The 23,672-nt window shown below is 40.3% G+C and overlaps 2 protein-coding genes across 3 annotated transcripts; one reads left to right on the plus strand and one right to left on the minus strand.

The window, feature by feature from the left end:
- The first annotated feature begins 11 nt into the window (after positions 1-11).
- LOC104106491 (probable carboxylesterase 16) lies at positions 12-4,329 on the plus strand. 2 transcript variants are annotated; one of them, XM_009615049.4, is made up of 2 exons: positions 12-1,302; positions 3,578-4,329. In XM_009615049.4, exons 1-2 carry the CDS (start codon positions 374-376, stop codon positions 4,113-4,115), a joined length of 1,467 nt encoding a protein of 488 aa, XP_009613344.1. In that variant the 5' UTR covers positions 12-373; the 3' UTR covers positions 4,116-4,329. The 2 variants fall into 2 exon arrangements, with proteins under 2 accessions (XP_009613344.1, XP_009613345.1); XM_009615050.4 differs by having other exon boundaries at positions 17-1,275; positions 3,578-4,291.
- Positions 4,330-5,533: 1,204 nt separating this feature from the next.
- Positions 5,534-7,773, minus strand: LOC104106490 (UPF0725 protein At1g02770-like). Its single transcript, XM_009615047.4, has 3 exons — positions 7,226-7,773; positions 6,367-6,507; positions 5,534-6,271 (listed from the first exon to the last, which is right to left on the minus strand). The coding sequence occupies exons 1-3, from the start codon at positions 7,274-7,276 to the stop codon at positions 6,083-6,085; spliced, it is 381 nt and encodes a 126-aa protein (XP_009613342.1). The 5' UTR covers positions 7,277-7,773; the 3' UTR covers positions 5,534-6,082.
- Positions 7,774-23,672: the final 15,899 nt, after the last annotated feature.

Below are 23,672 nucleotides of genomic sequence, written 5' to 3' on the forward strand. Positions count from 1 at the left end.
ACAGACGATCACAGCCCCACCTCAACCGCCCAACACAAGTTTCGAAAGGCCAAATTAAAACAGAAAACAGCTCTTCTTCTGTTTCTCACGAGTCATGATTTATCAATGGACTATTATTGATTTATCATTTGACAAAACCTTAAAGAAGGAAGCAGTCCTTCTATTTTCAAAACATTAAAAAAACGAATCTTTTTCGCTCCCCTTTCTCTCCATTTCAATCAAGTAATCTCCCAATACCTTTCCCTTAATCACAAGGAAATCCATCTCTTAAACCCTAAATTGTTCCCTCTTTATTTCAATGTAATATAATTCAATCCTTTTCCATCAAAAACGGATACAAAACTTTTCTTCATTAAGCTTGTGTGTAGAGGAAATGCCAAGTGTGGCAGTGAAATTATACAGTGTATTCTTCAAGTTTATGTTAAAGCATCGGTTGCAGAATCGAATTCAAATCGACGATACAAATGGGCCGAATAATGGTACCTCTTTCGGCATCACATCTCGGCCCAATGAGGAATCCATTGCTGCTTCCAATCCTTTATTCACTGACGGTGTTGCCACCAAGGACTTACATGTAGATCCTGCGACCTCTGTCTCTATTCGAATCTTTCTCCCCGAAACCTGTCTTGGTTCCCCCGATTTGGATTCTAAATCTAGGGTTAGGGTTTCGACCCGACCCGGATCAGGATCCGACCCGAACCAGGCTCTCATTTTACGTCGAAACAGCTATGGATATTGTACTACTGATAGTGTGATAGAGAATCAGACAAATTATAATAAGAATGGTTTTAATCATAGGAGAAATAGCTATGGTTGTAATGTTGTTGATGATTTAGGTTTAAAATCTGAAAATGGGGTTTATAGAGGGTATAATCCAGCTGGCAAAAAAAATTGCAGGAAATTGCCGGTTATGTTGCAGTTTCATGGTGGGGGGTTTGTGAGTGGGAGCAATGATTCTGCTGCGAATGATTTATTCTGTAGAAGGATAGCCAAGCTTTGTGATGTCATTGTTTTAGCTGTTGGATATAGGTTAGCGCCCGAGAATCGCTATCCAGCAGCATTTGAGGATGGACTGAAGGTGCTGCATTGGCTGGCGAAACAGGCCAATTTGGCTGAATGTAGTAAGTCGTCAGTGGGGAGTAGACGTGGAGGAGAAGGAGGAGGAGGAGGAGGAGGGGCGGATTTGAGGAAGTCGGATGCTTACGGGCATATAGCTGATGCATTTGGAGCATCCTTGGTGGAGCCTTGGTTGGCTGCTCATGGAGATCCATCAAGGTTAGATTTAGCCCCTTATTTCTACTTGTAAGTGACAAGCTTAGATCATGGATTGTTATCTGTTATGGTACTGGTTTGATAGAATTGATCAAGCATTTAGCTGAATATTGGTCCCAAATGTAGCTTCTAACCATGCTGAATTCATATACGTTAGGTAATAGTTGTTATTTTGTAAACCGTGTTTTACTTCGAAGAAGCATTCACTTCTCGCTCGTGTATATCTCTTGCTTTTTTCTTTTAAAACAATTTTCAAAATTTATGCAACAAAATTCATTAACTCGACCTCCTTCACCACCCAAAGGACTAGCATCTACCACTAGTTCGTGAAATGCTTGAACAAGTCTCTGCTGGTATAGTCTTTCTTTTGGGTGGAACTACAATAATTGGTGTGGAATGCAACATAATCGCAGTTGAGAGCATTAGATGGTTAGAAAAATCTTTTTCAGAAGAGGAAATAATTTTAATAGGTGAATTAAACATTTAGTTGTCATACCACAGTATCAAGAGATTGCTAGTTATGTAAAGTTACATAAGATAGGAATTAAGAAATTGAAATAAAGAGTTTATATCTATAGATCTTTCATCTTTCTCGAAAAAAAATAAATATCCGTTAGATCTTTCATGTGCACCAGAAAATGTTTTCAAGAGGAAGTTTGGATGGTACTGGATTCCTGCATGACAATAGGGCTTCAGGGCCCATTGATTCACCATGGCTTTAAAAATGTTGGAATATATGAAATAGTGTAATTTATACACTAAACCGATCTCATGATACAGGGGTCTTACAAAAGAGTTTTAACACCACCTTTATATCTAAATGCGGAAAGTGGTATGGGATGTGGAATTATACCACTTCCTTCTCGTTTGTTTGGGAGGTTGTGTCTATAAAATCCTCGCTAAACTGATATTCTTGAGGTTAAAGTTAATCATGGGAAAATAGTATCTGATACTCAATTTTGTTGGAGAAAAACAATTGATTGATGCAACTCTGCTTGCCAATGAATGCGTTGGTTTGAGACTTAGAGACAGGCAGTTGTGGGTTGTGTATAAACTAGATTTGGAGAAGCATTGCGACCAAGTTATTGTGGATAGTATAAATGATAGGATTTGGCTGAAAGTGGATAAATTGGAAAGTATTGTATATCCACAGTTAACTTCTTGATTCCCAATAATGGGAGTGCAAAATGATTTTTTTGGTGCGCAGAGCTCTATGTGAAGGTGATTCACTATTTCCCCCTTTTTTTAATCATTGTTATGGAAACTTAGAGCAGAATGCTATTGATAGTAGTATACAAGGAATGGTTAATGGGCTTCCATGGTAGTGAAAATCAAGAGCCTCTTGTTATAATCTGACATATTAGTTTGCGTATGACACTGTGATCTTGTTGAAGCGAAGGTATTAGTGTTTCTATATTTTGAAGGCATAGTGATTACACATAAATTTGACAAAAAGTTATATCTTCCTTGTAGGCTAGTGTGTCAAGTGCACGATTTAGGGAGATGTTGGATTGTGACACCCCACCCTTGGGATCACACTGGTATGCTGTTGTCGTTGGATTGTGACACCAGTCATTTTGTTAGTAAGGGCTTCATCCAAACCTTGCTTGGTGTGGATGTGGTAAAAGAAAGATTCAAGAAAAGACTAGCTGCCTGGATAAGACAATTTTTGTTGAGAGGCTAGATCACTTTGGTAAATAGTGCCCTCTTTTGGTCTATGTGGAGCATGATCCCAGTGAAACTTAAGAATTTTTGGGCCACACCATAATTGTGTATTAAGTGGAGCTTGTGGAAGGAGAGGAATAGGAGATGCTTTTTTGTTGTTTGATAAGGGAAGTTATTTCATTAATGATGGAAAAATCTCCCATAAGAATAAGAGTATATTAAAAAATTAGAGAACCTGCAAAAGAATTTGATAGGGAAATTTGCCGTATAACTTTTTGAATGCGAGATGCTGTGAAAGGATAAACAGCCACTCTTGACTGTATTAAGTTTTCTTGTAGTAACTTTTTTTATTTAATGGTGTAATATGGTATACCCAAGAAATAGATAGATCTAAGATTTAGCTCCTTGGGGCTATAATATGACGTACAATTACACAGCACTTCCTTACTGCTTGATGGTTACTGTAATATCTTATCATACAAAAATTCTATATGTTAGATGGCACTGATGAGATGTGAATACAAGCCTAATAACTTTACCGAATCAGAGCCAAATGAAGACTCCCTTTTCCTGTCGTTCTTTCAAATGTAAATAATAACTCACTAACTAGTACTTTTGTTCTTTTGATATGTTCATCCAGGTGTGTTCTCCTAGGAGTGAGTTGTGGGGGAAATATAGCTGATTATGTGGCTAGGAAAGCTGTAGAGGAAGGTAAGCTTTTGGATCCAGTGAAGGTGGTGGCGCAGGTTTTGATGTATCCTTTTTTCATCGGAAGTGTTCCAACACATTCCGAGATTAAGCTAGCAAATTCCTATTTCTATGACAAGGCCTTGTGCACGCTTGCCTGGAAATTATTTCTACCTGAAGGAGAGTTTGACTTGGATCATCCTGCTGCTAACCCTCTTATCCCTGGGAGAGGACCTCCATTAAAGTGGATGCCCCCAACACTAATAGTGGTAGCGGAGCACGACTGGATGAGAGACCGGGCCATCGCTTATTCAGAAGAACTACGGAAGGTAAATGTTGATGCTCCTGTCCTCGAGTACAAGGATGCAGTTCATGAGTTTGCAACTCTTGACATGCTTCTTAAGACCCCTCAAGCTCAGGCTTGTGCCGAGGACATTGCCATTTGGGTTAAGAAATATATTTCGCTTCGAGGTCATGAGTTCTCATATTGAGTCAGATAGATGGTCCTGTATAGCAGTTTTAATGTGACATAAATGATACCTGGGATTTGAGGTCTCCTGTATCTAGCTCTGAAATTTCAGGCATATTCTTTAGTCCTCCTTGTTGTGTTCCTTTTGTAATATAGATGACTTACCGAAGAAAATAGAATTTAGTTGAGTTTGAGCCATATTCCTCCTACGTGAGTTAAGCATGCTTGTTTGACCATGAGTAATTGCCAAAATTTTGAAGAATTCTGTTGTTGTTTTTTTGCCCTCTCTTTCAGTGTGAAATATAATCACCGAAGGAAACTTGTATAGACATCTTGACTGGGGTTTTGACGTCTATTGCCAGCATTCTTTTCTTTTTTAAAGCTTTTCCAACCTGCAACTCTACTGTATTTTCGTAGGTTGGTCTTGTATCATTGAACCTTTTTGTCATTTTGAATCATATAATCACTTAGGAAGGTGTTTATTCAGTCTCTGAGTGCAAATACGTACCAATTGATAAGATATAGTCTGCCCTGGATGCCTGGACTAATTAATAGTTCCCATCTTTGTAAGATAAATTGCTGCAATTTGTACGTTTTAACTAGGGAAAAGGTCCAAATTTTGTCGTTCGTCATACTTTGGAGCCATTCACACCCTTGTTGTTAGCAAATTATTTGTATTTGCCCTTAACTTTAGATGGGGGATTTTATATTTCAAAATTCTTCGAGAAACAAGTAAATTTTTCCTTCTAGTTTAGAGGTACTTTAGATATAATTCTATATCGGCAAAACACAAGAGAGATGCTGGGTATATAAGTTAACAAGCCTTAGACCCTAGTGACCGTTTTAAACTCGTGAGAGACTAGGCCCAGAGCGGACAATATCACTAGCGGACTGAGATCTTATAAAGATTATATCAGTCATCAGAGCCACTCTTGTGTCAGCCTTGCCGATGGTGGGTCAGAATTCATTTAGGCAAATCCCGGTTAGACGGGGCAAACCTAAGTTAACAAGCCTTAGACCCTAGTGACGCGTTTTAAACCTGTGAGGGACTAAGCCCAAAACGGACAATATCACTAGCGGACTGAGCGGTTACAAAAATTGGTTTTACTAATGTCTTCTCATTATTATATGTGTTTATCATTATGATAATGAGAAGACCCTTCAGATTAGTAAGACCGATTTGTGTTTAATACAATATGCTTCTTTGTAAACTATAAGGACGTCTAACATCAATGACTAGAATAAGGTATTAGAAAATGAAAAATGTATGTTTCGTCCAATAATTTTGTTTAAGATACTGCACTTGATTATAAATTTATAATTTTGTTGCAAACCAATAAATCGTGAGACTAAATAGCAGGAATTACTTCATAACACAAATCAGTAGAACTTACATGCAAAGTTGCAAACTAAAAGCAATTGACAAGTGCCTACAAAATAAAACAGGGAACAATTTTGCATATAAACGAAATTTGTCACCAAAACTTAAGCTTAATAAGAAATTTGAACATCATATTCATTGGTGATCAAACAACATAAGCAATAAGAGAAAGTTAACAATCCCAAAGTTTCACCCTAATAACTTATAAATACATGGTTCCACCAAAATCCCAGATAGAAATATTAACATGCTGAAACTTGTAACTCGTAGCTGATAGGCTTAGTTAGTTTTCTTCGTTTTGTTACTTTTGTGTAATAAGGAGCTCAGCAACAGTAACAGCAGCAACAGCAGTGAAATCACAGTTTTCCGGTAGTCCCAGCTACCAGAACCTCCCGAACTACACTAACTTAATTCCTTTATAACCAAGGATATCTAGGCAACCTCCGAAGCAAGGTTCGGTCGAACTTTTTCAAAATGCTTTCGAATGGAGTGTCACACGGGCAAAAATCGATCATAATTGCTCACTTTATCTTTGCCCGAAAACTCTTCATGTCTACGAGCAAAGAGGGGCAGTTTTCAGAAGAAAAAAAGGAAGTCCAAAGCAGCCTTTACCCCGTGACAGCCTTAGCCTTAGGCCTGATGATAGGAAAGTCCAAATGATAACCTATATCTTTCACCACCTTTGCTTGAAAAGTGTCGCACACACCATTTTTGACAGAGAAGGTAATATAGAAAATAAAGGCACGACAACCACCTCCATTCACCTTCAAAATGTCATCGACCTCATAACTGGTTCCCTGAAAAATCAATAGAGGTAACTTTCTTCGTTAGCAGAAGAAAACAAAGGAAAAAGACAAACTGAGAAGACATGGAAAGTGCAGTGAAAGTATACATTACTATCGTTATATAGCTTAAGTGCCTTTCCAGCATAATCCTTCAACCTGTCAACATTCTTAGGATCATCCAAGTAGTATGGCATGGGGAAGACAGTCGTCATCCAGCACTGTCCAGGAAAATCTTCGATATCAAAACCCTACCAAAGTACAATCAAACTAATAAGAGACAAACATCACCTATTGCAACCAATTTGCTGTGTAACAAGATACCTTACAAGAATTGCAGAATGTGCCCCATGATTCTTCCATTTGTTTGAAATGTGCATAGTACTAAACTCAGTAAACAAAGACTACGTACCGAAATGCATCTCATGACTAACTATCACGCACCAATTGATTCTTTGCTAATTTAGAGGAATAAACTTAGATAGTCCCTTAAGTAAGGACAAGAATATTTCTATCCTTTATCTATACTATAATATAAAACATCCCTTATGTTAGCAAAAGTGAACAGCTTCGGTCTAAGTTTATTCCTCGCTAATTTATAGACATGCACAGTCATAGATTAAAATTAACGCAAGCACAACGAAACCGTGGCTTTACATATAAAAATGAGAATATATATACACATTACTTTACATGGCTGAGGTATAGATAATGCAAAAGACATACTCCATTACTAAGGTCATTTTTTTTTTTTCCTTTTAAAACATGAATTAAGCAAAATTCAGTCAGGTCCTCTCTTAACTTGAACACAAAGATCTAACAATAGCTTAATTTGCACTTATTGTGCCTAAATAAGCTGAAAAATAGCTAATTTGACTCCAAAATTTTCACGAACGACTCGAATTAATCATCAGAGAGTGGGAGAAAGCTAAATTATAGAGCAATTTCAAGTTAAAGGTTAAGATTTACCTCGCTTTCCTTAACCTGTTTGTAGTACTTCTCCCAAACAGCTTTATCCATTTTTCATGTGCCATCTGGGCAATAATCTTCCTCCGAATCATACTCGCTACAACTATGATCATCCTCTACATTCATGCCATCATCAATGGAAGTTACGTTACCACCGATCTTCTCATCACTTTCTCTGATCTTATGTTTCTTTTGCGGCGGGGACACTGTTTCCTCTGCAATTGACAAAGGCACGTTTTGTGACATAGGGCTCAACGACGGCGGCGGCGGTGGCGGAGACGGCGATGGCGGCAGTAAAAGATTCTTGTCGATCGTGAGAGAGAAAACCCTACATTGAGAAATATGGTAAGGGCTACAGCCTTGGCGGAATTTATATGTATTATTATTTCTATAAACGCTTACCTATTTTAAAAAAGTTTCCATATTTGTGTTTTTTCCTGTGTTCAATTGTTAATTATATTGGTCTTTTGGTTTTGCTGTGAGCATAAAAAGTTCAAATTGAGTATTTAGTGTTGTAAATATTTCTTCTTTCCCCTGTTGTGAGGCTTTCTATTTCGATGTGGTTGCTTGTGACTTGGTTTTCCTGCTTAAGATGCAATTCGTTATGAAAGTTTTGCGTAGCCTACCAAGAAAAAGAATTTGTAATTGCTAAAAGCTAGCTTCTCAGTTTCTAATTTAGCAATTTGTTAAATTTTTGTCAGAAGTATAAAGCTTATGAATAAAGATCAATTTCGTATTAGGAATGAATATAAGGAAGTCGGTTACAGTTTGAGAATGATCGCTAGTTTTATTCATTTTCATCTGTGAGAAACGTAAGTACGTGAGTCGAGAGTCTATCGGAAACAGCTTCTCTATCTCCGGTGGCCATAAAATATTCGATAAAATGGCCTATTGGGAAACCATGCATACTGATTCAAAAAATGGTGCTATCCAGTTGCGTCATCAACAGATGGTGGTTGACGTTGCTCTAAAAATATCTTCAGCAGCTATGGCTTCTTTGGATTTGCAACAGGTAAAGTGTAGGCCCTTCAGTTCAAAATTGAATGTGCTTGTTGAATTTTTGTTTCTTTTTAGTTTTACGATTAAACATGTTTTATGATGAGTGCTCTATTGATGGACTATAATTCCCTAGGTCTACCAGAAACCTAATGTACATCTGTGAACTCTATCAGCAGGTTGAAACTATAATTTCTTTCTTTTAGAAGCTTCTTTCTGTTTATCTTGTTGTTATTCCTACTTGTTGCCATTACTTTTTTCATCCGTTCTCAAGCCGATGGTCTATCGAAAACAATCTCTCTGCCCTTCCAGGGTAGGAGTAAGGCTGTGCACCTCTTACCCTCCCCAAACCCCACTTGTGGAAAATTACTGGGTTTGTTATCGTTGTTAGAAGCTTCTTTCAGTTTGTAAAAAAAATATGATTTGGGCATGAATTAGATGAAGACTGCTTATTTTTGCTTTCTATGGAACGGGTACTTCAAATTAAAATTTTGGCAGAGGTTCTTAAAATATGGTTTATTTCTTTGTAAAGAACCAGTCATATCTTTGTTTTGGCTTCTTTGGCTGGATTAGTTTACCTGATTAATCTCGTACTATAACTAGTTTGGTTGGTGTTCTTGAAAAAAAGATTATTATTTTGATCTAATATCCTCCACTTATCACTTTGCAGAACAGGTTATATTATCTTTAAATCAACTATATAATAACATTTATTTAAATAATAGAAAATAATTTACATTATTCAAACCAAACAGGCATTCAAGTTCATCACTCTGTTCCGGTCTTAAAAAGTAGTTCATGATGATTACTGATTGGAGCTACAATAATGACAATAATATGAGATAGTATGTTGTATCCTTGTTTGATTTGCAGACGTTCTTAATATATTTCATGTTCTTGCATGTGAATACAAATTGATGTGTTATGAGCTGTTTAACCAATTTGCATTTTGGTATTCTTGACGCCAATTTGCAAGAGGATTGCATCGTCTAGAAACTATTGGAGTCAAAGCGAATACTATTGATTTGTTGGTAGAGTTCGCATTGTTTACCTAACGTTCTTCTCTTACGCAATTATTTATATATATATAGAGAGAAAATTCCTGCACACATTTATAGACATCAAAAGCAAATGTTTTTTAGGATAGTGTCTGCTTTTTATAATAGCTGTATCACTTGGTAGCATCCAAGTTAGTCAGTCCAACATCCTTGCAATTCAGAAATTACTCTATGACATGATCAGTAGCTAGCTAGTTCAACTAATAAGACAGTATTATCCATAGAATTATCCATAGTTAATTAATTATAATGGGGTAAGATAATCTAGAGACCACACCACGTTCAATCTTCGCATAACCCTTGTGGCCCCATTCCTTTCCCCAACTATTTTTCACCGAATAGAACTCCACGCCATCTTCTACACCATACCAACAATTAATATTGCATGCATGGCTTCTTTTTTATTTTCTTCAATTAGTTTCTTTGTGGCTTCAATTTCTAGCTTGGTGGGGGCCATGTATACTTTCTGTTGGAAATAAATCCCCACAAAAATAATATTCATGGTAATAAAAACGGAATAATAACGTAGCACAAAGATACGGTAATTAACAAGAATAAAAGAGTGACAATAACACAACGATTTTTACGTAGAAAACCCTTTTGAATAAGGAAAAAACCACGGCCCCGATATGAGCAACTAATATTACTATAGCAAGGAATTTTGAGTAAAATATTCCAAATACCACTATAACACTCAAAAGAAATAATCATCTTTTGATATTCTCACCTCACTACAATACCGCTCACTCTCTATTTTTCTCACAGACTATTTTCTTATACCCTGTCTGTGAAACCTCACTCTTTCTTTTTAACTCTCAGATATATTTTTCCTATGAGATTGTTGTGCCAAAATGAGAAGGTGAAGACTTCTATTTATAGGAAGAAGTGTCGTAACTCTTAACCAATCAGAAGTTGGTTTTCTGCAACTTGCTATTTGCAAATTGAAAATTGAGAACCAAAACCAATTTTGGTCAAAAACGTGTTTCGGTGCCTACCATCAATTTTGGCATCTTGCAAATTTCCGTACATATTTTTTTCTTCTTCATTATGGGGATGGACTCCACAATCTCCCCCTCCAGACCCATTCACCTGAAGGAGGTAACACCAGACTTCTAGCTTGAGTGCATACCGATAAGTTCTTTGCACAATTCGAACTTGTCTCTTGGTACCACCTTGGTCAGCATAGCTGCGAGATTCTCACTTGTATAAATCTTCAAGACTTTTCGAGATTCATTCTCTATCATTTCTCGAATCCAATGATATCTCATGTCGATGTGTTTGGTCCTTGCATGGTACATGGAGTTCTTGCTAAGGTCTATTGCACTTTGACTGTCAGAATAGACGGCGTACTCCTTCTAATGCAATCCAAGCTCTTGAAGGGTACGTTTCAACTATATTATCTCCTTGCCAGCTTCAGTAGCGGTAATATACTCCACTTCAGTTGTAGAGAGTGCGACACACTTCTGCAATATCGACTGCCATGATATAGCTCCACCTAAAAATGTAAACAAATATCCAGTGGTGAATTTTTTGTTATCAATGTCATCTGCGATATCAGCATCTGTATAGACCTTCAAGATTGGATCATATCCTCCAAAACATAAGCAATCTCCTACACTACCTCTTAGGTACGTGAGTATCTACTTGACTGCTTCCCAATGTTCCCTTCCAAGATTTGCAAGGAATCTACTAACAACACCAACTGCATGAACAATATCAGGTCTGGTGCATATCATTGCATACATCAAGCTTCCGACTGCTGAAGAATAAGGAACTCTATCCATGTTCCCTTTCTCCTCCACTGTTGTAGGACACATCTTCTTACTCAACTTTAGATGACTAGCAGCAGATGTGTTGACTGTCTTAGCATTCTTCATGTTGAAGTGTTCTAGTACACGTTCAATGTACTTCTCCTGAGACAACCACAACTTTCTGCTTGTTCGCTCTCGAACTATCTTCATACCCAGAATTTGTTGTACTGGCCTAAGTCCTTCATATCAAATGACTTGGACAAATCTCCCTTCAACTTTGCGATCAACCCCTTGTCTTTTCCTACAATTAACATGGCATCCACATACAACAACAATATAATAATGTTATTCTTAGAAAATCTTCTTAAGTATACACATAGATCAAAATAGGTATTTATGTATGTTTGACTTTTCATGAATGAGTCAAACTTCATGTACCACTGCCTTGGTGCCTGCTTAAATCCATAAGACTCTTATTCAATTTGCATACCATGTGTTTGTTTCTTTCCAGCTACTTCAAATCCAATTCTCCCCTTTAAGATCTAGGCTAGCTATTAATAAGCTAAAAATTGTTTGAATAGAAGTCATTTTGACAACATGTGAGAAAATTTTGTCAAAATCAATACCTTTTTTCTGTTTGAAGCTTTTAACCACCAATCGAGCTTTGTATCTGACTAGCTTGCCATTTTCATCTTTCTTGAGTTTAAATACCCACTTACATTTGAGTGGTCTTTTACCCTTTGGAAGTTTAACCAGCTTGTACGTGCCATTTTTTCGCAGAGATTCCATCTCTTCTTGCATGGATTTCATCTACTGGTTCTTTTCTGTATGGGACAACACCTCCTTAAGACTTTCTGGATTCCCCTTGTAATAACCCAACCGGTTATTTTAACTTTTAGAACCCCGTTCCCTAAAATAAAATTTCCCGTATATGCTTTTAATGATTATTGACTTGTGGGGATGGTTGGTTTGGGATTTGGAAGTGTTTGGGTTGAAATCGGAATACTTGGTTCCTTAAGTTAGCTTTAAATGGACAAGTGAGACTTCGGTCAACATTATGAGAAAACGACCCCGGAATCGGGATTTGACGGTTTCAATAAGTTCGTATGATGATTTGGACTTGGGCGTATGTCCGAATCGGGTTTTTGATAACCCAGGAGCGTTTTGACGCTTAATAGTAAAAATCAACTATTTGAAGGTTTAAAATTCTTTAAATTTGGTTTGGAGTAGGATTTTGAGAAATTGAAATCCGTTTGGAATTCTGAGTTTGGGAATAGTTCCGTATAGTGATTTAAGACTTGCACGCAAAATTTCGTGTCATTTCGAGTAGTTTAAGTATATTTCAGCGCATTGGAAGTAAATTGAAGAACTTGAAATTCTTAAGTTTGAATCAATTTGGTTTGAGGTGTGATTCATAGATTTGATGTTGTTTTACGCATTTCGTGAGTTTGAGCGAGTCTATTTTATGATTTCAAACTTGTTGGTATGTTTGGGCGGGGCCCCGGGGGCCCCGAGTTTCAATCGGACGTGGCTCAGACCAAGTTGGAACTTGGGAGCCAAAACTGAAGCTCCCAGCTGCTGTCAGAATCGCACATGTGCTTGACCAGTTGCAGGTGCGACACTCACATGTGCGACACTCGCATGTGCGGCAGTATCTCGCAGAAACGAGCCTCGCAGATGCGAAGCTTTGTGCGCAAATGCGAGAACTGGGCAGCCAAGCTAAGCTCGCACCTGCGAAGTTTTTCTGCAGGTGCGGAAGCCGCAGATGCGGTACACTGTCCGCAGGTGCGATAAACCTATCTGGGCAGAATGGTTAAAAAGTCGGGGCTCAGACATTTTGAGCCCATTTTTCCTCCATTACTGGGCGATTTCAGAGCTTTTGAGAAGGGAGTTTCAACTAACAACTTTGAGGTAAGTTAATTCCACACTCCTTGAGTTAAATACATAGATTATAGATAGATTATAACCAGTAAATCTTAGAAATCAAGGGTTTAGGTAAAAAACCTAGATTTTAATAAAAATGAGATTTTAACCACGAAAATAGTTATGGAATTGGATAGAAATTATATATTTGAGTTCTTGAGATTATGGGTAACGTTTTCATCCGAAACTTTCCAGAATCCGGTAACGTAGGCCCGAGGTGAATTTTAGAAATTTTACCATTTTGGATAGAGTAATTTATTTAATAGATGAATTTCGAATTATTGAACATATATTAATTATTTTATATAACTTTTGGATCGTTTCGGATTTTTCGGCATTGAATCGAGAATTTTACGCAACGCGATAATCGGAAAGTGGACTTTGAGACCAGGTAAGTCTCTTGTCTAATCTTGTGAGGGGAAAATTGCCCCATAGGGATTAAATTGAATAATTGTTGCTAATTGCGGGGGCTACGTACGCACGGGGTGACAAGAGTCCGTGCGCAACTTCTATTAATGCTAAAGTTCGGGAAGTTTAGGACTCAAAGCATGAATTACTTGTGTAAACAGTATTCTTTGTTTAATTTATATTAATTGCTATATATGAATATATCGTGAATTGTTAGATAAAGATATTAAAGGATGAAAATCTCATATGCTTGATTTTCTGTTTAAATTAATTAATTGATTAAAGAAATTGTTCTTCCTCCCGAATTTATCTTATAATAAATATACTCTCCTTCCGGAGGCACATAAGAAAATATTCTCCTTTCTTGTAGAGCGGGCCGAACGCCTCAGCAGGATAGATGCATCTATGGATCGCGCTGCACGTCCCTTGACAGTGTACACGTCACTCTGAATCGGGTCGTACGTCCTCAGCAGAAATCATGCTTAATAATAATAATTACACTATACTTAAATAGTTATTTCAGCTTGCGAAGCTAATTGATAAATTGAAATGTCCTTGGAATTTAATGAATTATTATTCTTGCTTGTTAAAGAATTAATTGGTATTTCGGTAAATGATATTTAATTGATAAATTGGAAATTATTTGAATTGAAGGAATTTAATTAATATACTGAGGATTGTTGTATTTGAAGGAATTTGATTATTTCGGTGATTAAATAAATTATTTTAAATTCTGTAAATCATGCTGATTTAAATATCCTAGTTGTATTTTCATTATTATTATTGGCCCATAGTGAGTGTCAAAGTTGGCCATCTCGTCTCTACCACTTCGAGATTAGGCTTGATACTTAATAGGTATATGTTGTTTACGTACTCATATTACACTTGCTGCACTTTTTGTGCAGGACCTGAGGCAAGTACTAGTGGGGGACCTATCGTTTTACACCCACGCTATCCAGGGACATAGTGGTGAGCTGTCTTTCTAAGCCGTTCTGCAGCTACTAGTATCTCTCCTTGTATTTTTCATTATGTCTATTTTATTTCAGACAATATTTGAGGTTTTTTATAATCTACTAGATGCTTATACACTTGTGACACCAGGTCTTGGCACACACTTTGGTAGAATTTGGTTTTTATTATTTTATTAGTTTTAAATTTTGTTAATATATGCTTAATATATTTACTTGTCTTGCCTAGTTGTAGTGTTGGGCGCCATCACGACCTATAGATAAAATTGGGTCATGACAACATGGTATCAAAGCACTAGGTTCACGTAGGTCTCACAAGTTATGAGCAGGCCTAATAGAGTCTTGCGGATCGGTATGGAGACGTATGTACTTATCTTCGAGAGGCTATAGGGTGTTAGAAAATTACCTTTCTTCATATTCCATCGTGCAATTGATATAGTTCTAAATGTCCTTCTCTTATTCTCTCTCAGATGGTAAGAACGCGTTAAAATGAGGTTCCAGACCAGGGAAGAGCTACTCCCCCAGTTGCTAGAGGCTGAGGGAGGGCTCCAGCCCGTGGTAGAGGGCAAGGACGTCCCAGGACTGTTCCAGTTATGCCGCCAGTGGGTCCAGCAGAGAACCCCATTGTTGAAGAACATAATGAGGTACCTGTGGCAGAGCCAGCTCTGGTGGATTTCACATCTGCACCGGGATTTTCAGGATGTCATGGTTCGTATGCTGCGATTTATGGACAATATGACTCAGGCCGGTTTATTTCCGGCAGACCCAGCCACATCTCAGGCGGGCGGGGGAGCACAGACCCCTACCGCGCAGGCTCATGGATAAGCAGCTTCTGTATATCAGACCCAGGGTGTGCGACCCATGGGTGGAGCCCAGCCTGTGGCAACAGCTACACCTGAGCCCAGGCCAGCTGTAGCTGCTGATCCTCAGAAACTATTGGACAGATGGACTAGGATACATCCTCCTGTCTTTGGGGGTGAGCGACAGGAGGATCCATAGGACTTTATTGATCGTTGTAGGGACAGACTGCACAACATAAGGATATTAGAATCTCATGGGGTAGACTTTGCTACTTTTTAGCTAAAAGGCAGAGCCCATAGATAGTGTCAGTCTTATGTTCTTGGTAGACTAGAAGATTCTCCTCCCATGACTTGGGACAGGTTCACCCGTATCTTCCTGGACAAGTATATTCCACCCTCCCAGAGGGAAGAGTTGCGGTTTTAGTTTGAGCAGCTTCAGCAGGGTTAGATGTCAGTGACCGATTATGAGGTGAGGTTCTCTGAGTTATCTCGCCATGCACTTATGATGCTCCCTACTGAGGCAGAGAGAGTGCAGAGGTTTGTTGCGGGTTTACATACTAGCATTCAGGCCACTATGGCTCGAGAGGTTGGGATCTGGGAATCGAGCGGAATTCAATTTTTATGACCCTAAAATGCCAAAAAATGAGTAACGGTCATGGCAAGACGGTGAATATTGTTCCTTAGATCATTTTTGATGGGTCACTAATGGTTTAGGTGATCTAGGTTCCGTCCCCTGCACCGATGCAGAATGCGTGGGCTATAGCAAACAAAAATCTTGGAATCAGACGGAATTCTAGTTTTATGGCCCTAAAATGTCAAAAAACGAGTAACAGTCATGGAGAGACGGTGACTATCGTACCTTAAAACATTTTTGATGGGTTGGCAAAACTTTAGGCGATCCTTGTCCGGTCGCCCAGACCCATGCAGAAGGTGTGGGCTATAGCACATGATAAACTAGGAATCAGGGAGAATTCTAGTTTTATAGCCCTAAAATACCAAAAAATGAGTAAAGGTAATGGCGTGGTAGTGACTATTGTTCCTTAGGTCATTTTAGATGGGCTATCAAAATTTTATGCGATCAGAGTTCTGTCATCCGAGCCCATGTAGAAGGCGTGGGCAATAGCACACGAAAAGTTAGGAATCGGACGAAAATTTAAGTTTTAATGCCGTAAAATACCAAAAAAAGAGTAACAGTCATGGCGACGTGGTGACTATTACTCCTTATGGCATTTTTGATAGGCCGACAAAATCTTAGGTGATCCGGGTTTGGTCTCCCAGGTCCATGCAGAAGGCGAGGGTTATAGCATACGAAAATATGGGAATCGTTCGGAATTCTAGTTTATGGCCCTAAACGGAAATAATATTAGTGACGGTCATGGCGAAGCGATTACTATTGTTACTTAGGTTTTCTTTGGGCCGCAAAAGATTTAGGCGATCTGGGTCCGGTCACCGAGGCCCATGGAGAAGGCGTGGACTATAGGAAACGAAAATAAATCAAACGCGCTAAATTCTAGTGTTATGGCCCTAAAACGATAAAAAATGAGTAATGGCCATGGTGAGGGGATGACTATTGTTACTTAGGACGCTTTTGATGGGCTGTCAAAATTTTAGACGATCCAGGTCTGGTCGAAAGGGCCCATGCAGAAGGTGTGGGCTATTATAGCACACGAAAATCTGATAATCGGGCAGAATTTCAGTTTTATGGCCCTAAATGGCACAAAACGAGTAACGGTCATGGCGAGGCAGTGACTATTATTCCTTAAGTTTTTTTTTGGGCCGACAAATTTTATACGATCCGGGTATGGTCACCTAGGCCGATGCAGAAGGCGTGGATTGTAGCGAACGAAACTTGGGAATCGTGCAAAATTTCAGTTTTATGGCACCAAAACGCAAAACATTGAGTAATGACCATGGCGAGGCGGTGAAGATTGTTCCTTAGGTTATTTTTGATAGGCCGGTAAAGTTTAGGCGATCTGGGTCTAGTCAGTTGGGCTCATGCAGAAGGCATGGGCTATAGCACACGAAAATATGGGATTCGGGCAGAATTCAAGTTTTATGGCTCTAAAATGCCAAAACATAAGTAACGATCTAGGCGAGGCGATGACTATTGTTACAAAGGGCATTTTTAATAGGCCGGCAAAATTTTAGGTGATCCGAGCCTGGTTGCCCGGGCCGATGCAGAAGGCGTTATAGTCATGGTGAGGTGATGAATATTGTTCCTTAGGTCGTTTTCGATGGACCGGCAAAATTTTAGGCGATCCAAGTGTAGTCGCACGGGCGCATGCAGAAGGCGTGGAGTGTAGCACACTAAAATCTGGGAATCTGGCGGAATTCCAGTTTTATGGTACTAAAACGCCAAAAATTAGTAACGGTCATGGCTTGGCTGTGACTAGTTTTCCTTAGGTTATTTTTTATAGGCTGGAAAAGTTTTAGGCGATTCAGGTTCGGTCGCCCGGGTCCATATAAATGGCATGGGTTATAGCACATGAAAATCTAGGAATCCGACGGAATTCTAGTTTTATGGCCCAAAATGCCAAGAAAGAGTCACGACCCAAATTATCCCTCCGAAAGGGGTCGTGATGGCACCTAGTCTTTACGACTAGGTAAGCCTAATATTGCGAAAAATATAAAGAAAACACAATATTTTAAAGGTAAACAACATATTATAAATAGCCAAGAGTAGCACCACTCGGCATATACAAAATAGTTTCCCAAAACCCGGAATATCACTAAGTCACAAGCTGCTATAATCTATGTAGCTCTATACAAAAGTCTGAAGATAATAAGGAATGTCTCTAGACGAGGGAGTAGAAGGGGACTCCGAAGATCTGCGGACGCAAGCAGAAATACCTTGAAGTCTCCTAGAATCAGCAGCACGCACTATCCGCAAGGCTGACAGCTCGTACCTAGATCTGCACACGAAAAACATGTGCAGGAAAGGGCATGAGTACACCACAATGGTACCTAGTAAGTGCCAAGCCTAACCCCGGTCGAGTAGTGACGAGGTCAGGTCAAGGCCTTACTGGAGTAAATATAATAAATTAAATAGTAAAATATATAAGTAGAATTTACGGTAACACAGTTAAAGAAATTCTTGAAAATTTAACAGTTGAGGGAGCCCTCGACTCAAAACAAGGTAAACATAGTGGGAAATCTCTCGGGATACCGTCCTGTAGTTTCAAATGAATATGCAGTACAAGAGGATCTCCCAAAATACGTCTGTAGTCCCAAAGTAAATATGCAGTGTTGGGGGATCTCCCGGAATACGTCCTTAGTCCTAAAGTAAATATGCAGTACAAGGGGATCTCTCGAAATACATCTATAGTCCCAAAGTAAATATGCAGTATAGGGGGATCTCCCGGAATACGTCCATAGTCCCAATTTAAATATGCAACGCAAGATGAAATGACAGGTATGACATCGAGTTATACAGTTTATACTGGACACAAATAAGGCAAATAAGGACTTAACTGAACATGACGCACAGAATGTCAATTAGGCAGTTAAAACATGTAAGCATGCTTTTCTAGTCTAAACTACACAGTTAAATATATTAGTACAATTAATAAGAGAAGCAATTTATGATTTAAAAAGGTTAAACATGATTTTTTCAATAATAGCCCGTGTACGTACTCATCACCTCACGTACACGCGCTCCACACACCAAATAATATCAAGATATCCTAAGGGGGAAGTCCCCAACACAAGGTTAGGCAAGCCACTTACCTCGAACCGCTCAAATCAACTTGATATCACGTTCTTGCCATGAGTATCCGACTCCAAATGGCCCGAATCTATTCAAAACAGCACAATACCATCAATACGCGCTAATGGAATGAATCCCACAAGAAAAACTACAAAAATAGGCCAAAACCCAAAATTGGCTCAAACCCGGCCCCGAGGCCCACGTCTCGAAACCCGACAAAATTCATGAAACTAGAAAGCTCATTCACTCACGAGTCTAGCCATATCAAATTTACTAAAATCCGACACCAAATGGTCCTCCAATCCACAATTCAAACTTCCAAATCCCTAGTTTCCAACTTCTAATTTCCACCTTAAATACACATTAACTAGGTGGGAAAATAACGGCAAGGCAAGATTATTGACCAAAAATAAGCACAAGGAACTTACCTCAAGAAATTCCTCGAAAATGCTCTCAAAAATCGCCCCAATTATTTTAATCACTACCCAGGTATTTTCGCACCTGCAGAACCTGGGCTCGCACCTGCGGGTGCACTTGTGCGGAAAACGTGCGCATTTGCACAACTCACTTACCCCATCTGCCTTCGCACCTGCGACGAAAGGGCCGCACCTGCGCGCGCGCCTGCGGACATCCCTTCTGCTTCTGCATTTCTTGCGCATTTGCGAACAGCCTTGCGCATTTGCGGGCATCGCAGATATGGAACTTCCTTGCACCTGTGACCCCAGGGAAACTCTCGACTTCTCGCATATGTGCCTGCAAGTTTCGCTTCTGTGAGGCCGCACGTGCGGACTCCCCACCGCAGGTGCGAAAACACCAGAACCAAATAAAATCAGAAATTCCTCTAAGTCCAAGCTTTCACCCGTTAAGCATCTGAAACACACCCGAGGCCCCCGGGATCTTAACCAATCCTAAAACACCATGCGAACTTAGTCGATCTCTCAAATCCCATCAAACAATGCTAAAATCACGAATCACCCTCCAATTCAAACTTAAAGAACTTGAAACTTCAAAATTCTACAACCGATGTCGAAACCTATCAAATCACGTCCGATTGACCTCAAATTTTGCGCACAAGTCATAAGCAACATTACGGACCTACTCCAACTTCCGGAATCGAAAAATGACCCTGATATCAAAAATTCTACTACCGGCCCAAAACTCCAAAAATTCGACTTTCGCCATTTCAAGCCTAAATGAGCTACGAACCTCCAAAACATAATCCGGACATGCTCCTAAACCCAAAATCACCTAACGGAGATAACGAAACTGACGGAATTTCATTCCGGAGTCGTCTTCACATAGTTCCGATTACGGTCTAAATCCTAAGGCTTAAGCTCTCATTTAGGGACTAAGTGTCCCAAAACACTCCGACCGGTCGGGTTGTTAAAAGGGGATCGGGGCTATTACTCTCAAAACGACCGGTCGGGTTGTTACATCCTCCCCCTCTTAAAACAATCGTTCGTCCTTGAACGAGTATAAAGACATACCTAAAACTGTGAAAAGATGAGGCTACTGGCTGCGCATATCCTACTCGGTCTCCCAAGTTGCCTCCTCGACCGGCTGACCCCTCCACTGGACCTTTACAGAAGCAATATTCTTTGACCTGAGCTTTCTGACCTGCCTGTCCAAAATGGCTACTGGCTCCTCAACATAAGATAGATCTTTGTCCAACTGGACTGAGCTGAAATCCAATACATGAGTTGGATTACCGTGATACTTCCGGAGCATGGACACGTGGAATATCGGGTGAACTCCTGCTAGGCTGGGAGGCAAGGCAAGCTCATAAGCAACCTCCCCAACTCGCCGCAATATCTCAAAAGGACCAATGAACCTCGGGCTCAGCTTTCCCTTCTTCCCGAACCTCATGACACCCTTCATAGGCGATAGCCGAAGCAAGACCCGCTCACCAACCATAAATGCCAAAACACGAACCTTATGGTCGGCATAACTCTTCTGCCTGGACTGGGCTATGCAAAGTCTCTCCTGAATCACCTTCACCTTATCCAGAGCATCCTGGACCAAATCTGTACCCAACAATCGGGCCTCGCCTGACTCAAACCATCCCACAGGGGACCAGCACCGCCTACCATACAAAGCCTCATACGGTGCCATCTGAATGTTGGACTGATAACTCTTGTTGTAAGCGAACTCTGCAAGTGGCAAGTATTGGTACCATGACCCTTCGAACTCTATCCCACAGGCCCTGAGCATATCCTCAAAAATCTGAATCGTGCGCTCGGACTACCCGTCCTTCTGAGGGTGAAAGGTTGTGCTCAACTCCACCCTAGTACCTAACTCTTGCTGTACGGCTCTCCAAAACCGGGATGTGAACTGTGTACCTCTGTCAGAAATGATGGATACTGGAATACCATAAAGGCGGACAATCTCTCTGATATAAATCTCAGCCAATCTCTCTGAAGAGTATGTAGTCAACACTGGAATGAAATAGGATGACTTGGTCAGCCGATCCACGATCACCCAAATAGCATCGAACTTCCTCAAAGTCCGTGGAAGTCCAACTACAAAGTCCATGGTGATCCGCTCCCACTTCCACTCTGAGATCTCTAACCTCTGAATTAATCCACCCGGCCTCTGGTGATTATATTTGACTTGCTGACAGTTGAGACACTTGGCCACAAACTCAACTATATCCTTCTTCATCCTCCTCCACCAGTAGTATTGTCTCAAATCCTAGTACATCTTCGCAGCACCGGGATGAATAGAGTACCACGAGCTGTGGGCCTCCTCGAGAATCTACTCCCGAAGCCCATCTACATTGGGCACACAGATCCGGCCCTACATCCTCATCACACCGTCATCACCAATATTCATATCTCTGGCATCTCCTCGCCTAACCCTCTCCTGAATAACTAGAAGATGAGGATCATCATACTGACGCTCCCTGATACGGTCATAAAGAGAAGATCGAGCAACCACACAAGCTAATACCCGGCTAGGCTCTGAAATATCCAATCTCACGAACTGGTTGGCTAAGGCCTGAACATCCAAGGCTAAGGGCCTCTCAGCTACCGGAAGATATGCCAAACTCCCCAAACTCTCTGCCCGGCGACTCAAGGCGTCGGCCACTACATTGGCCTTCCCCGGGTGGTATAATATAGTGATATCATAGTCTTTAAGTAGCTCCAACCACCTCCGCTGACGCAAATTAAGATCCTTCTGCCTGGACAAGTACTGCAAACTCCGGTGATCAGTGTAAATCTCACAGGGAACACCGTACAAATAATGACGCCAGATCTTCAGGGCTTGAACAATAGATGCTAACTCGAGATCATGAACTTGATAATTCTTCTCATGCACCTTCAACTATCTAGACGGGTAGGCAACTACCCTACCGTCCTACATCAATACCACTCCAAGGCCAATCCTCGAGGCATCACAATAGACAGTGTAGGACCCCGAACCTGTAGGCAATACTAATATTAGGGCTGTAGTCAAAGCTATCTTGAGCTTATGAAAGCTCTCCTCACACTCCTCGGTCCACCTGAACGGAGCACCCTTCTTGGTCAGCCTGGTCATAGGTGCTGCAATGGATGAAAATACTCCCACAAAGCGATGGTAATACCCCCACAAAATCGAGGAAACTGCGGATCTCCATAGCTAATGAAGGTCCAGGCCAACTCTGCACTGCATCCACCTTCTTCGGATCTACCTTGATCCCATCACAAGACACTATGTTGCCCAAGAATGCCACTGAATCAAGCCAGAATTCATACTTAGAAAATTTTGCATACAATTTCTTCTCCCTCAAAGTCTGAAGCACAGTCCTCAGGTGCTGCTTATGATCTTCCCGAGACCGGGATTATACCAGGATGTCGTCAATAAATACGATGATGAAGGAATCAAGATAAGGCCGTAACACACTGTGCATCAAATACATAAAGGCTGTTGGGGCATTGGTTAGCCCAAATGACATGACAAGAAACTCATAGTGACCATATCTGGTCCTGAAAGCAGTCTTCGGGATATCCGGCTCCCGAATCTTCAACTGATGAAAGCCAAAACGCAAGTCAATCTTGGAAAACACCCTGGCACCCTGTAACTGATCAAATAAATCATCAATGTGAGGCAAAGGATACCTCTTCTTCACTGTAACCTTGTTCAACTACCGATAATCAATACACATATGCATAGAACCATCCTTCTTCTTAACAAATAAAACCGGAGAACCCCAAGGTGACACACTGGGCCGAATGAAGCCCTTATCAAGCAACTCCTGCGACTGCTCCTTCAACTCCTTTAATTCATAAGGAGCCATACGATATGGAGGAATAGAGATGGGTTGAGTGCCCGGAAACAAATCAATGCCAAAATCAATATCTATATCGGGCAGCATGCCTGGAAGATCAGCTGGAAACACATCTGGGAAGTCCCTCACTACTGGAACTAACTCAACTGTAGGGGTATCAATACTGACATCTCTCACATAGGCCAAATACGCATCATACCCCTTCTCAACCATTCGCTGAGCTTTAAGAAATGAAATGACCCTGCGGAGAGTATACTCTAAGGTACCTCTCCGCTCTAATCTCGGCAAACCTGGCATAGCTAGTGTCACAGTCTTAGCGTGACAATCAAGAATAGCATAATGGGGTGACAACCAGTCCATGCCTAAGATAAACATCAAAATCTACCATATTGAAAAATAACAAATCCACTCTGGTCTCAAAACCACTAAGGGCAATCAAACACGACCGATATACATGGTCCACAACGAGAGAATCTCCCACGGGAGTAGATACATAAATAGGGGAACTCAATGAATCCCGAGATATCCCCAAGTGTGGGGCAAAATAAGAAGACACATATGAATACGTAG

This window comes from Nicotiana tomentosiformis, chromosome 9, assembly GCF_000390325.3.
Source record: "Nicotiana tomentosiformis chromosome 9, ASM39032v3, whole genome shotgun sequence".
In the NCBI taxonomy this organism is placed as follows: domain Eukaryota; kingdom Viridiplantae; phylum Streptophyta; class Magnoliopsida; order Solanales; family Solanaceae; genus Nicotiana; species Nicotiana tomentosiformis.